The following is a 14803-nucleotide window of genomic DNA, read 5'->3' on the forward strand; positions in this document are numbered from 1 at the left end:
TTTTCTAGTCATTCTGATTAGCAGTGGGAAAATAATGTGGAGAGACAGGAAATGAAAGAGGAGAGGAGAGGAGATGAGAGGTGACGAGAGGGAAGAGAGGAGGTGACAGGCGAGGAGATGAGGAGGAGAAGAGAGGAAAGGAAATGAATGCAGTTTTTACACGAATGATCCTCTTTGGACTCTTCCGTACCTTCGAGTGTATCCATTTTTTTAGTTGACAGCCGACTTCTAACTTCTTATAAAAGATGGCTGGTCATTACCCCCCCGAACATTCAAGTTCAAGCTAAAACTAGTCCAAGGTTACAGCTTTGGCTTCTTCTCTTTGCTTCACATTGCTGCTTTGTTTATGTCTTTGGACCTTCTCTTTATACTTTTTCAAAGAGTGGCCTCTGTCCTGCTCAGTTTCAAGGTTATTCCACCGTCTGTATTTGCATCGCTCTCATCCCTTCGAACTTTCTCTGCCTTTTGTGAAAAATCGATCTCCTCATACTGTCCGGCCAAAGTTTCCTTTCGTTTGATCGGCCTGTTTGCGTCCCTGTCTGGTTCTTTCTCAGGTGGCACTGTTCTCCACTCTCCACTTTTTCTTTCAACCATCTCAGCCTTGAATCTTTAACTTTGTCTCCAAACTGCTCAACCTGAACTGTGCCTATGATATACTCCTTTCTAATCCTGTCCCTCCTGGTCACTTCAGATGAAAATCTTAGCATCATCGGCTGTGCCACCTCCAACTCCGCCTCCGGGCTTTTTGTTAGTGCCACCGTTTCCAAACCATACATCATAGCTCACTACCAGCTTGTAAACCTTCCCTTTCACTCTTCCCGCTATTCTGTAACACATCACCCCTGACACCCATCTCCACCCACTCCACCCTGCCTGCATTCTCACTCTTTCGCTATAACTCGTCCCTCTCGTATTTCTGCTGCTCCATGCGCTTCCAACTCCAAGCTTTCTTTTTCTTCTCTCTATGCTACACTCAGTGTTTAGCATAGAGAGATGTTAATGATTCTTTGACAAAATAGCTTTTTACAAGCTGCAGGCTATTGCATCCTCTGAAACAACATATTACAGAACAGAGGACACAATCAATATCTGACAGTGGTCATTGTCCTAATTCCACACTGCACTGATGAGCTTTAGCAACCTAGTCCAGCCCCGGTCTAATAAAATGACAGCAGAATCACTGACTACTTAATTCAATTATCAGAGGAAGCACAAATCAGCACAGCTCGTTGCTGTCGATGGTGTTGTCTCCCACTCGCTTTCTCTCAATAGTTTGGAGTCAGACTGAGGGGAAAATGGGAAGCAGCAATGGAACCCGAGGCTAATAGACCAAAAAATGAAGACTTGGCATAACACTGACAATATCAGAGAAAGACGGGGCTTGCTTTTTCACACTTCCTGCACTCATACACATGTGGCATCTATATTTGGGCTACTGTGAAATACTGATGAAGATTAAAAATAGTTTTTAATTTGCTTTGTTTATGAACAAAACAGGACAACAACTGAAAAAAGACATATCCAGGACGAGGACAAAATGACTTACAAACACACAGGAAAACAATCATTGGAACAGGGCGCTGCAGGGGTTAGTGTAGTGTGTGTAATGTGTTAGAAACCTCTGTGTAATAACTTTTAACCATATTTTCTCAGTGATCAAATGACGGCTAAAACAAAATAAATGCTGAGATTTTTTTTATTTTATTGTAATTAAATAGCTAACTGTATACAAAAATTTAATTGGTTAAAGTATAAATTAGAATGAGAAAAATTAAAATGTGCATATGTCCCACATGCAAAGCAAAATCCATGCAGGAGGCCAGATGATTTTACAGGTTTTACAATCCTGACCTCCTGAGGAGAGACGCATCACTTAAACTTTAATAGTAAAGACGGATGCATGCATCGGAAGGTCTGATGTTTTAGCCCACATTAGTGTCAACGGCACAGTCTGATATCGAGCATTCACCTCGTGTCCATGTGAGTTAACCTCTGTGTGCTCTGTTACCCTCCCAGAGTCAAGTGGGCCGACTACCCCAAAGTGTCTGTTTGAGTACATTTCAGTGTGGATATATCTTCTGCTTGTCTTGTAATGAACTGGAAACCTGGCCAGGTTTTTTGGTGTGTTCTTGCCATCATACACTGCAGTAATCTGCAAGGATAACAATATGAAATGATCTGGCTTCCTTTAATTTAGAGCAGGAATGCGTGGATTAATAAAAACTGAGTGAATATGATGTATTTTATAAGATGAAGTAAACACATCTGTTATTTGTCCAATCGACTCCTTAATTTCTCCAGTTCTTCTCATCTTCTTTTTCCCTATTACCTTGTGGTTTAGCCAAGACACATAGATGCTGTTCTTTCTTTCTCAGGACATGTCCTGCAGCCAAACTGGTGCCTGACACTCTTCTTTTTGTCATCTGCTCTCAATCTGTCTATCAAGTCTTTTATTCTTTCTCTCTTTCTTCTCTTTCCTTAAGGGGTGAACAGCAGTTTGCTGATCCCGTTCTTCTTGTCTCCTTGTATCCCCAGTTCATACAGCCTACACTGGATTGTTTCCAGATTTTACTTCTCCTTGCTGCTTTATCTGTTTAACTTTTCCCCCTTTTGTTTGCATCTCTTCTTTCTCTTCTGCTTTACCTTCAGCTCAGATTGCTGCAGCACAAACGCTACCCCTGCTCTCCCGCTCTCTGTCCACATCACTTATGTTAACCTTGGAGTTTCTATTCCTACGGCTGCCTTCCTGTCTCGCCTTACTCTTCCCCTCCATCTGATTGCTTGTTAGTTGGTATGCAGGCTTGGACCCCTATTGTGCATTCTTGCCTGTCAGCACTCTCGTTCTCAATCTCCCTTTCCTTCTCCCTATATCTTTCTTTATCCCCCCTTCCAGCTCCTAGTGGTGAATCTTGCTCTCTGACAAAGAAAGCAGCACAACTACATAAAGAGCACAAGTCAGGGCCTGTTCAGAGGGGATGAATGGATTGCAACAAAAAGAAGAAAGAGAGGACATGTTGGCAGTCAGACACTTAAAGGCAGAATTAGGGAAGAATTTAACACCTCAGAGAGATAAAGTGCAGCGGGGGAAAGGAAGAGGGAAGAAAACGGGGAGGGGCCACGACGAAAATAATATATGGATGGAGTTCTGCGAGGGTAGAAGCTTTCTTGCCGAATGACAAATGGGTCTCGAGTGACAGAGTATTATATTAAAAAGCAAATTGATATGCAAATGTGGAGTGTGTGGCTTTGGAGGACAGGGATAGCCTGTTGTCCTCACTGAAGTGGAACAGTGAGGCAGAGAGAAAGGTGAGAGCCCAGCTTTGATACTGATACAGAAGTCCATTAATGTGTGTTTTTGCGTGATTGGTGGGTGTACTTTATATCAGACGCAGCAAAGTATAGCCCAGGACCGTTCACGTCACAGTGCAGTACAGCATGATCGAGGATCCGCTAGTGGAAATCCAGGAGGACTTCCTCATTATAAAGTCTGTTCCTGCACCAGACTCTATGAGTGTTCATAATGTATGGTAAATCCATGCGGCAAGAAACTAGTAATTGAACAAGGGTACGTCACGGGCAACACAGTGTTTTAAGCAGTTGCACTCAGTCGGTTTTTGGTCAGTGTATATATAATTATAAAACATAACACAACTATATCATCTCCTTGACTCCTGTATCACTTGTAAAGAGAAAGAAGGGTATCTTAACCTACAGCACACAGTATCTGAGACTGATATTCTAAGATTTGGTTAATTAATCCCGAGTGAATGACAAGAACATGGATTCTAAAATGGAAATGAATAATTTAAGCCAGAAAGGTGGGTGGATGCAGTGTGTGGATAAATCATTGAAACTGTGCACCACTGTGTTGATGCCTGGAAGGAGAAACAAAATTATCTTAAGTTGTGAAGCCACTAAAGCACCCCAAGCTGTGCTATTCTGCGATGTCTTTCACTGCTCTGCTTATTAGCTCTTGAACTGGGACGCCAAACCCAACACGCTGAGAGCAAACAGACGGGGGGGAAGGTTGTCACTCTGTTAAAACAGATACTGTTTGGTTAAGATTTTTGTAAATCTTCTCGACTTTAACCACACCACATCAGATGCTAGGATTGAATACTAGCTGTGATCAATGGATGGAACAGATTAGACTGTATGGGGAAAAAAATGACCTTCGACTGGAGGAGCAGATGAACTGTTTAAAGTGTTTAAACATGGCAAAGTATTGACAGTGCAATGCTTGTTTTCAGCTGTGCAATTTTTCTATTACTATTCGTAAATTTTCGTTTAAAAGTGAAACGTGAAAAATCACTAAAATTAGCAAGTAAAAAAATGGAAAGGTCTTATTCCAGCGTCTTTAGTCGAGCAATCACAGGTCAGGTTTAATTGGAGATATTAAATATCTGTTTTAGACGCACACACATAGATACAGCTGTCAGGGGGAAACAAAAGCCACAGCCATGTCAGGTTTTGCACCGTGTTTAAAACTGCAGCGCTAATGATTCATGACACTTCTAACTGGAGAGGAGAAATGAGTTGCTCTGTAATTACTATGGAAATGTGTTCATTTCCCATCAGACACACACACACTCACAGATAAGCAGCATGCACCCATGGTTACAAACTAAAAGAGTGATCCGGAGGTGTTTCAACCGTTGGTTTTGGTGTTTTGCCGATCATATACACACGTGTGTGTTTGCGTGTGTGTGTGTACGCATCCCCACGAGATTATCACAGCTAGAGTTGAGGTGTGACCCATGTACCCATTCCCCATATGTTTTAAACGCATGCCCCAAAGCTCTTTGTGTGTGGGAGTGTGAGTCAAGGGGGTAATGACAGACCCTTGGTGCTCAGCTAGCTTGAGCTCAGCTGATAACCAGGTGGGCCCCACCTCCCATTTCATAAGAACATTATGCCCCCCTCCTCTTTATCCTCAAATACCAGTAACCAGTCTCTGCCGTTAAGTGTGTATGTGTTTGTGTGTATTCCCAAGACAACCTATTGATGTCTGGGTTATGCCATGCATTCAGCTGTGTAAAATCAACACAAGGATTAAACACCAAATGACTGAGATTTTCTGAGCCTAGTGGAACCCCACCTTTCTGCATTTCTGTTGCCGTGTGCTTCATTCTTAGTCAGAGCACATCATATTTCTTCTTCCCTCAGTAGTCCTCTCTTTTATTATTTTTGTCTTTATCTCATTTCTCCTCTCCTTTGCTTTATCAAATCTTGGCTCGCTGTTTCTTTCGGTCTCCGTTTCTCTTTCGTCCTCCTCTCCACTGCTTTCTTAAATCGCGCGCTGTCTATGCTTCAGATTTCTTACTCCTGGCCCTGAGCCCAAATCAATTTGTCTTCATGATGGACAGACATACTGGCTAAGTCCTCCTTTACCTGTACAAGACTCAAGGAGAATGTGATAAAAGGGAGGAAAGGAGGGGAGACCTATGACCTTTAGCAGTCCTCTTAGATTATAGTAATAAACTAAAGAATACAAAGCAAAGAAAAAACAAATAAATAAACATCCACAAATTCACTTATTGTAAATTACCTTGAAATGAAAGAGGAGGAGAGAAAAATAGAAACCATGTGGCATTTATGTTGTGGTTAGTGAACCATTATATGATACTGCTTTTACATTTTATGTTTTTGTCCTGAAGTTTTGATCTAAATTTAAAGGTGCGGTAAATCTCAGAGACAGTGTTATGGTTGATTATAGCTCTTAAACACTGTTTGAGGCAAACGACCAACAAAGTGGAGAGAAAATACACCGTTCTGTCAGGAACACACAAACACACACGGAAGCACAAACCCTCCCCCGCGAGGTCTGTAAGACAGAAAAAGTTAACACTTCCACACAGCTGCAGTGCAAGATTGAGCTGATCAATTTGTCAATATTTTGTCTTGATCATTGGGCTGACCCTTGCTGCAGGCTGCCCAGAGGGGGCTGGGGAAAGGGCATAAATGTGGGTGTGTGTGTGGCCACAGTTAAAAGCGGTGCTTGATGGCCAGAAGGGTCCAAGGGAAGTTACAGAGGAGTGCATTAGTGCATTGATCTCTGCCATATACATATACAAACACATTAATTCTCTAACCTCGGGCATAAGAGCTCAGAGAGGAGGACTGCAATGAACGCTGGAAGCAGAGAAATATAAAAAGGGTTGTTTTTATTTTTTTCTCCAGCCTTCTTTTATTCAGAGGAAAGAGGTGTGTGGAGAGATTTCCCTGAAAATAACATTGATTTAAAATAGCAAACAGATATGTGCAAATTACTTACATACTCCACAGTCCACTTTAGTAGGTACACCTTACTAGTACTGGATTGGACCCACTTTTTCCTTCAAAACTGCCTCAAAATCTAGGTGTCCTCTGGCATCTGTGGCACCTCCACATATTTCTTCCACGTGTTGTGCATTCAGAGATGCTCTTCTGCATGGCTTGGTTGTAGTGAGTGAATATTTGAGTTACTGTTGCTTTCCAGTTAACTCAAAGCAGACCATTCTCCTCTAACCAGTGGCATTATAAGACATTTTCACCATGAGTAGTCAGTCCATTCCTGCTCAGTTCATAGTTACCTTTCTTCCCTATTTTGATGCTACATTTAAAGTACCCCAGGTCATCATGATGTTCCAAAGATGCACTGAGTTGCTGTCATGTGATTATCTTATTGCATATTTGCATTAACAAGAAGCTGAACAGGTGTACCTAACAAAGTGGCCAGTGAGTGTGCATGTCCACAACGTTGCTGTGGTGGAAGAATAGTCACTACTGTGAGCTTAGAGTTATTTATTGTACAGCATTAGAACACAAATGATCTCTTTTTCAGGCACTGTGGATATATCAAAGCCAAGCAAGACCCCGATGAAGAAAAGATGCAGTTCCAACATGGGCGAGGTAAAGACACGAGCATGTGCAGATCCAGATAATATTATATTAGATAAATATTATCTGCATGTCATTTGTCTTAAAACCAGACTTGCCACCCACATGTTATGAATCATATCACTGCGTGTATTTATGGCTGTAAACAACAAACAGATGGTGGGATATTTTTCAGTAAATGAACAAAGGCAAGCACTAATGTGACAACGTCCTCAGAGTTAACCCCTTATTTTTTCACATGCATGTAATGCAGTCGGGCTTTGTTTGTAAATGAAATGTACAATAAGAACTTTAACAGTTGGAGCCAGAACATAAATCTGTAATTTTTTCACATCCTAACCGAATAAACCACATTGTTTCACAGTTTCTTGCATAAATGTTTGCTGGCAGAGCGAAGCGCCTTATGGGTTCCTGTTAAAATTCTGAGTCATTTTCACACCACTGCTAACAAAGTAGATATGTGTTTATTATTATGTAATCATTTGTAATGTCACTCAGACAAAGCGCTCAAGCTCCCGTCTCAACACGAATTTACGCTGTGCAAATATCTGCTTAGACACTAAGTCAGTGTTGAGGAAAGTGTTTCCAAACTACCATAAAAATTCCATGAACTTTCCTAATATTCCAGACCATATCTCCAACATGGCCTGGTTTTCTTACAGTGCATGTTTTTAAGCTGTAAGCAAATTAAATTCTGTGCCCATTTCCTCACTTTTCCACTTGTGCAGTCAAGCTTCCAGGCAGCAGGACTTACATCCATCCTCACACCTACGAAGACCCCAACCAGGCTGTCAGAGACTTTGCCAAAGAGATAGATGCTTCCAATATTCGCATAGAGAGAGTCATCGGAGCTGGTGAGTTGGCATAAAAAACCCAGCAGTAGACTACTTTAATAAAGGAAAAAGGGATTAAATGATTTCTTAATTTTAAGGATTAAAAGGAGTCAATAAAAGACCATGTTAAACTCAATGTATGTGTCTGTGCACACGTGTAGGAGAGTTTGGCGAGGTGTGCAGTGGCCGGCTGCGTATGCAGGGGAAAAGAGAGATCTACGTTGCCATCAAGAGTTTGAAAGCAGGATACTCTGACAAACAGAGGCGGGACTTCCTGTCTGAGGCCTCCATTATGGGACAGTTTGACCACGCGAACATCATCAGGTTGGAGGGCGTCGTCACGAGATGTAAGTGAAGGCAACAGTGTGACGAAGCCTTTACACTATTCTGTTTGTGGCTGGTTCGACGATGTTTTTAAGGAGTCCTTCGCTCCCCTCTCCCTTCTCTTGTGTCGATCTCTGTGTGTCGCACACCTGTGTGAGACTTAGCAGAGCTGTCAGTGATGTAAATCGAAGCTGACCCTGGATCAGATAAAAGCTCCATTACCATGGTAACACAGCGGTGACGCATGGCAGTGTGCATGTGATGTAACCATCCTCCTCTTAAATGACCATTTGTTTACTTCACAGGATTGTTTTTAGGCAAATTAGAATGAGTGCGTGTGTTCGTGTTAGATAAGGCAGCGCTGGTACAACAAGATAGTTGATTGGTTATCACTGAGCCACGCTCTCTCGATCATTCACTCCATCTTTCTCGAAATCTATTCGGCTCTTGTCTCAGACCCCTATCTCGCGCTGCTGCTTTCTCTCTCAGTCAGTGTCCATCCCTCTCTTTCAGTGGCTCCCCTGGTTCGCTCTATTCCATTCTCGCTGTCTGTCTCATTCACTTAATCCCAGTCTCATCTCCTCACCCTCTAGCACTCTCTTTCTCTCACTCTCTTTGTCATTCTCACTCCATGTCTGACAACGTAACTGCTACGTTTACCCAGATAAATGTGAAAATACTACACGGACACCTCCAGCTGACTATCTCTATCGACGTAATGCCTTTGAGCCCAAAGATTGAAAGAAGTGCAAGGATTCATCAAAGCAATTCGAAGGAAATCCTGATTCTTGCTATGTCTGGATATATCTGCCCTTATGACAGGTTCACAACCAAAATCCATAAAGGAAAATGTCAAATATACATGTGACTATGAGCAGACAGCCAATAGATAATTATTAATTTTATTGATTTTATGTCACAATTTTTAATTTTGGAAAAAAAAGGATCTTTTCTGTTTTTTTGTACTATGGTTTCAATCGCTCAGGCTTACAGGTTAAATCCCTGGAAACCACAGGCTTGGGAAAAATGCATATTCCCTAACTAGTTGGTAAGTAGTTACTGGAGGTTTCTAGCTTTCACTATGAAATCTGTTGCGCAGCTCAGTCATGCAGGCATTGCGATCAATCAGCGACCCCCTGGCAACCACAGGTTGCTAGGGAAAAATACATATTCTCTAACTGTTGGAAGTGGTTACAGTAGGTTGCTGGCAGTCACTGTGGGTAACTGGTTGAGCTGCACTGGACTGACAGATCAATCTCTAGACCTGTGTAACTGGGCTTTAGCCGCCGATTTTCCAGAAACTACTTGCCAAACAGTTGGGAAATGTACATTTTTCCTTGTCTCTAGCTCTTTGAGACTGTAGCCTGAGTAATCTACAATATTTTGTTTGCGTCAGTGGTCCCATCATAATTTCAACTTTTGGATTTCTGCAAAACTATTTTACAATAAGTATCATACACACTTGTTAGTGGCTGGAGGCATTAAAGTTAAGAAGATTTTTCATTTCTCAACAATTAACAATTGCACATTTATAGCTGATTCATCTTCAGTTAATATCTGGATGTTAACAAACAATGAACTAATTCTTATTCATCGTAATCAAATTAGTTAATAATTAGTTTGTAAATCATCTATAATGAATCAGATATTATTGTAAAACTGCAACTAATGTTTAAAGCACCTTGGAAATTGTTAATAAATACAGTGTAATGCATCTATAAACAGTATTTGGATCGCTAAAGTTAAAAATAATTGTACAGCTTATTCCCTGCTTGTTTCTTTCACTTACAAAATAGGCCCATTCACAAACATGACCCTGTGGGATGAGAAATGACACTTAGGTTACCACTGTGTTAAAATGTGATTTTAAGAGCCCAAGCATCATTATATAAATGAAGATCAATGATGACTGACACCCATCTCACTATTCTCATCACATTGTCCATCTCTCTCGGATGCTGCTTGCTTGTGGCCTATTGACCCTCCCATGGGAATAAAACAAGTCCACTTTAACTTTTTACAACAAAATGATAATAATGACTAAAGAATATAATTTTTTGTGTGCTGATGTCATCAGAATTTGATTACACGACAAAGTAACATGAATTACTCATGTTTAATTAACTTTATGGATTATTACATATTTAATTAACTGATAATTTACAAATTAAGAGTTATTTACAGAAATATTTCTCTTGGCTGTGCAGCACTGGATAACAGTCACGTTATAATGGTTAAGATGCCCAGTTACAAATACTGAAAATGTGTCAACCCTAACAATTAGCTCGCCTGCATTACAGCACAGTATAGGTTCAATCTGAAAGCTTCTTCTGATCTGACAGATATTTGAGGGCGGTCTATAGACAAGCAAATAAGAGAGAGAATAGTCATATTTATAAAGATACGGGCACCAAAATAAGCCTCGGCTTTTCCCCTAATCGGACTCCCTCCTCTTCCTGCTTAGTGACACAAACAAAGATTTTCAGTCCATCACACCAAGCTGTTCAGTGCAACTCAGGCCAACAAAGAGCAAGTGCATATACACGGCCTTTTATTGCAATTATTAATAATTCATAAAGTTAATTGGATGTGTATTTGGCCCCATGAATATTCAACAGCATGCATATTACAAATGAGACTTCACTGCATTTCTTATTAATTTCTTCTTGTGCTGTCACTCTCTTTGTCTCTCTCTCGCTCTGTCTGTGTCTATCTCTCTTGCTCTTTCAGACATGAGAGACATGTAACATGTAAACGTGTAATTATAGCACTCTTTTTTTCCAGTAACTGCCACTATTCTGTTTTAAAAAAACAGAATTAATTGAAGAATTACTGCCACATCCTTGACGTTTTGGGTCAGAGGACATCAGCGGGGTTGACACAGGAGACGGTTAAAGAGCTGAGCAACGACTTGACAAGTGATTTGCTTTAACATAATCAAGTACTCATTACTTCGTAGTGTTCGTTGAATGTAAAAATACGTTTATGCGCTTTGGCGTGCTTTTAGCAGGTGTATTTAATGAGCACTCGCCTTCTTCTACACGTATTACTTTGTGTCTGCCTTCTCACCTGTCTTCACGGCACATTGAGAAGCTGATAGAGCCCCTCAGAAACAAATCTCACGAGCAAAGCAGTAATTTCACAGGTCACAGCCCCGGGTGTGCATGTGCGGGCGAGGGGGTGAGAGTTGAGAGGGGTCAATAATTCCTTCAGGCCCTTTTCTGCGGCCCCAGCTGGTCCTTTTACACCACCCTCAGTCTAATCAGACAGGCTGACTCCAGCTGATCTAGACTCAGGTGTTGGTGTAAACAGTAGCAGACTTACAAGTAGAAGGTGGAGTATTGGTTTGAGTAGGAGTAAGTAGGTAGGTGTAATTACGGAGAAGCTCAAACTTGAAGGGAGTCGTGTTGTACTGCACAATACTTTCTTATACAAATGACAGAATGTACTGCAACAGAACTCCTGATAATAAGTATTTCCATTTTCAAGGCTAAAATCATATTTTTGCAAGTAGTCCGGAATTCAAACACTATTTTGCTATGATGTAATATTTTTCTTGAGAAGTCACTAAATTATCTTAATAACTGCAGCATAATTTTCTTTTGATCTTTAATTGGATAATGGATTACTTGTTTCAACAGTGCAGACAGGAGTAATGTTAACTGTTGGCGGCATTGGGGCTCTTGATCTTGTTGTTACATGAAGTACAATAGGAGCCTTTGTTGTACTAATTATCTAAATGGCTGTGATGTGCCAATAGTAAAAGTACTATAAGTATCTTTAGTAAAAGTGTGGCTGATTCAACCAAAGTTGTGGTAGTAGTAACAAATCTGGCACAGTTCTGGCACAATATTCTGACTATCAGTGTGAGTGTATGTGTGTCTGTGTTCACTGCTTAAAACCTCATAAGCCTTCATCCGCTCCTATGTGCCACACTAATAACCTGCTCTGCTGTCTATCACCTGATTGCTGCTATTGTCATGGTAATTAGAGGGCCACATGCAGAAAAGGAGGGGAAAAAATGCTCTTTTTTTCTGTCTGTCTCACTGCACATCAGAAAAGTGCAGCAATCTACCCCCATCCCATCATCCCCTCCTCCCTGCCCCTCTCCATCTCCTTATCTCCTTTTTATCTCCACCGTCCCTCATTTTATCCATCCATCCTCTATGCGTTTTACAATCGCTGCAACAATTGGCCCATTTGGAAAACCCTCAATTACCGAAGTCCTTCTCATCTGACACACACACACACACACACACATGCACACACACGCACAAACATTAAAAAGGCTGCTCTACAAAGGTGCTGTTAAACCCTGCAAAACCACATTTTCCTCTCGTCTTCTGTTTGAAGAAACTAGTGATTAGTTTTAACTGTGTACCTTTGTGCGCTGAACAATAGGTGTTTCAATATTTCCTGTCAGACTCTTTGAAAGTATTCTGAATATGCATGTAGCTTTGTAGATTGGACTGCACGGACAACGACACGGGGAAGCGGGAGGGGGACCGAAGAGAAAAGGTGACAACGGGATGTGGGGAAGCAGGGGGCATGGATGGATGAGAGAGGATACAAGAGGGAGGAAATGAAAGAGGATGGGGCTTGGGAATAAATGAGGGTGATGGGGGGAAGATGTGCAAAGAGATTTGAGGAAAGGAGGGAGGAGACAAACGTGAGGAAATGAGAGGAGATGAGAAAGCAAAGAGGGAGGAGGAGAGGTGAAGAGAGGAGATAAGGTTATTGAGTTTCTGTCTTTCTGTTGCTCCGCTCCCCCACAACCTCGCGTGGCTCTTCCCAGAACAGAGATCTGTCCTGTGTTAAAAGCATTGTATAATTTAGTTCAGACCCTTAACATTAATCAATACAGCAGTTATTTCATTTTCTCGTTTGTACCTTGGGCCGCCTCATTCAATAATGCGGTAATGCGGCCCACTGGCGCACACACAGAGTCTATCACTTTCGTTTACGCTCGCACCAACACGCACAGAAACAGCCTCTCATAATGTAATTTGCCAGATAGAGTGTATATATGTTGTCTCTATCACTTTCATACATACACGGCAATTCACAGATTCACACAAACACACGCATCTACGCACACACGCACATGCGTGCAACGCCTAAATGATCCCACCTTTATCCCAGAGAGAGAAGAGACAACACTTTCTTCTTCTTTCACTTAATAAAGTGATGTAAAATAAGAGCAAACTCCTTTCTGATCCATTTCATAACACACTAAAGCACACAAAACATCAAGACCCAATCTGCAGTCTGCACTAAAATACACATACACGTACGTGCATACAGTGGGAGGCACTTTCGGCTCTGCAAACGGATGTGTTAATTCTGAAGCCAATGAAAGGCAATAAATTCGAATGAATATGAATGTGATTAGTTAATTATGTGCTTTCAGGAGGAAATTGAGAAGCGCCTGCGAAGATTTGGCTGAGAGAGCTCCATGACGAGCTGAAGTGAAGTGTGAATGGCATGTGATGAAGTTGCTGCAAGAAGTAAAAGGGATTCATTGTACCGTTAAGTGTGTGTATGTGTGTGTATGTGTGCACGTGTGTGTTTGCATGAGCACCTGACAAAAAATAGATGAAATGAGCTAATATATAACATGAGTGTGTGTGTGTGTGTGTGTGTGTGTGTGTGTGTGTGTGTGTGTGTGTGTGTGTGTGTGTGTGTGTGTGGCCGTTTCATTGGTAACCTCTGTTATCTTTTAGAGTTGGAGGGGTAATTCTGTATGGCAGGTGTACAGATGATGGCTAGTGATAGCAGTGTGTGTGTGTGTGTGAGTACATGCCAGACTAACACGGCCCACAAGGCAGAGACAAAAGGATGAATGTGTTTCATTGTGCTTCACTCTTGACCGCTTCCAACACTGCAAACCTGAGGGCAGTCTTCACTTGTAGCATACATACATGCTGCTGACACCCATGTAACACACACACACACACTCAAACACATAATTGGTTTTTAGGGTTAGTCTTTTACAGCTCTTTTCCATTTCATGGCTGTCTGCTTTGTAGAATACCATATGCACAGATGCTTGTCGCAGAATTACATACATGCATTCACGTTTATGGAGTCCACAAAGTGCAATTAAGCATTCGCAAAAACTGAAACAAACACATCTCGTGCAGGTAAACAAAACGGTATGAAGAGTCAGCACTTCTTTCAGTCATCATTCAGGACCAGATTATTGCCAGTGCTGCGTTTACATGCGCAGACGCTCGCGTACGTTCTCCACCTATGATCTGAGCTGAAATCAAACAGTCATCATTGAGTTGTCTCACCCCTGAGTTCAGTTCTCCTTTTCTCTGTCTCTTTCTCTCACACACACACCCACGCACACACACAAGCACAGCGACAGGCCACACACAACACAGGCCCCGTGTGGAGATAAATGTGACCAGCAGTCCTCACCCCCAGCAGAAGAAAATCCAATTCTCTTTCACTTTTATCCCTGAGACTAATGTTACTGTCAAAGAAGACACCACCACCAGAGACCGGCCGACTCTGTTTGTGTGTGTGTGTGTTTGCTGTGGTGAGATACTGAATTCATTTAAGGTGATGTATTGCTGTCTTTACCTACAATCTTACTGTAGGCCTCGGTGGTGTTGTTCCTGCCTTTTCACAACATGCTTTTGACCTATCCTCCCACCATCCCTCCGCCTCCGCCTCCGCCTCCGCCTCTCCTCTCGTCTCTTCTCCCCTGCTTTCCCTTTCTTCTTCTTTATCTTTCTCTTCTCTCGCTCATCCATACT

At 41.8% G+C, this 14803-nt stretch overlaps 1 protein-coding gene across 3 annotated transcripts in view; it reads left to right on the forward strand.

The window, feature by feature from the left end:
• epha4b (eph receptor A4b) overlaps positions 1 to 14803 on the forward strand; it is a 78337-nt gene that overhangs the window by 52390 nt on the left and 11144 nt on the right. For all 3 annotated transcript variants that reach the window (XM_040022007.1, XM_040022008.1, XM_040022009.1), the window contains exons 11-13: positions 6824 to 6891; positions 7608 to 7733; positions 7874 to 8059. In XM_040022007.1, the coding sequence (XP_039877941.1) occupies positions 6824 to 6891; positions 7608 to 7733; positions 7874 to 8059 (380 nt within the window). The remainder of the gene's footprint in view (positions 1 to 6823; positions 6892 to 7607; positions 7734 to 7873; positions 8060 to 14803) is intronic.

This window comes from Simochromis diagramma, unplaced genomic scaffold (genome assembly GCF_900408965.1).
Source record: "Simochromis diagramma unplaced genomic scaffold, fSimDia1.1 OVJJ01000205.1, whole genome shotgun sequence".
Lineage (NCBI taxonomy): Eukaryota > Metazoa > Chordata > Actinopteri > Cichliformes > Cichlidae > Simochromis > Simochromis diagramma.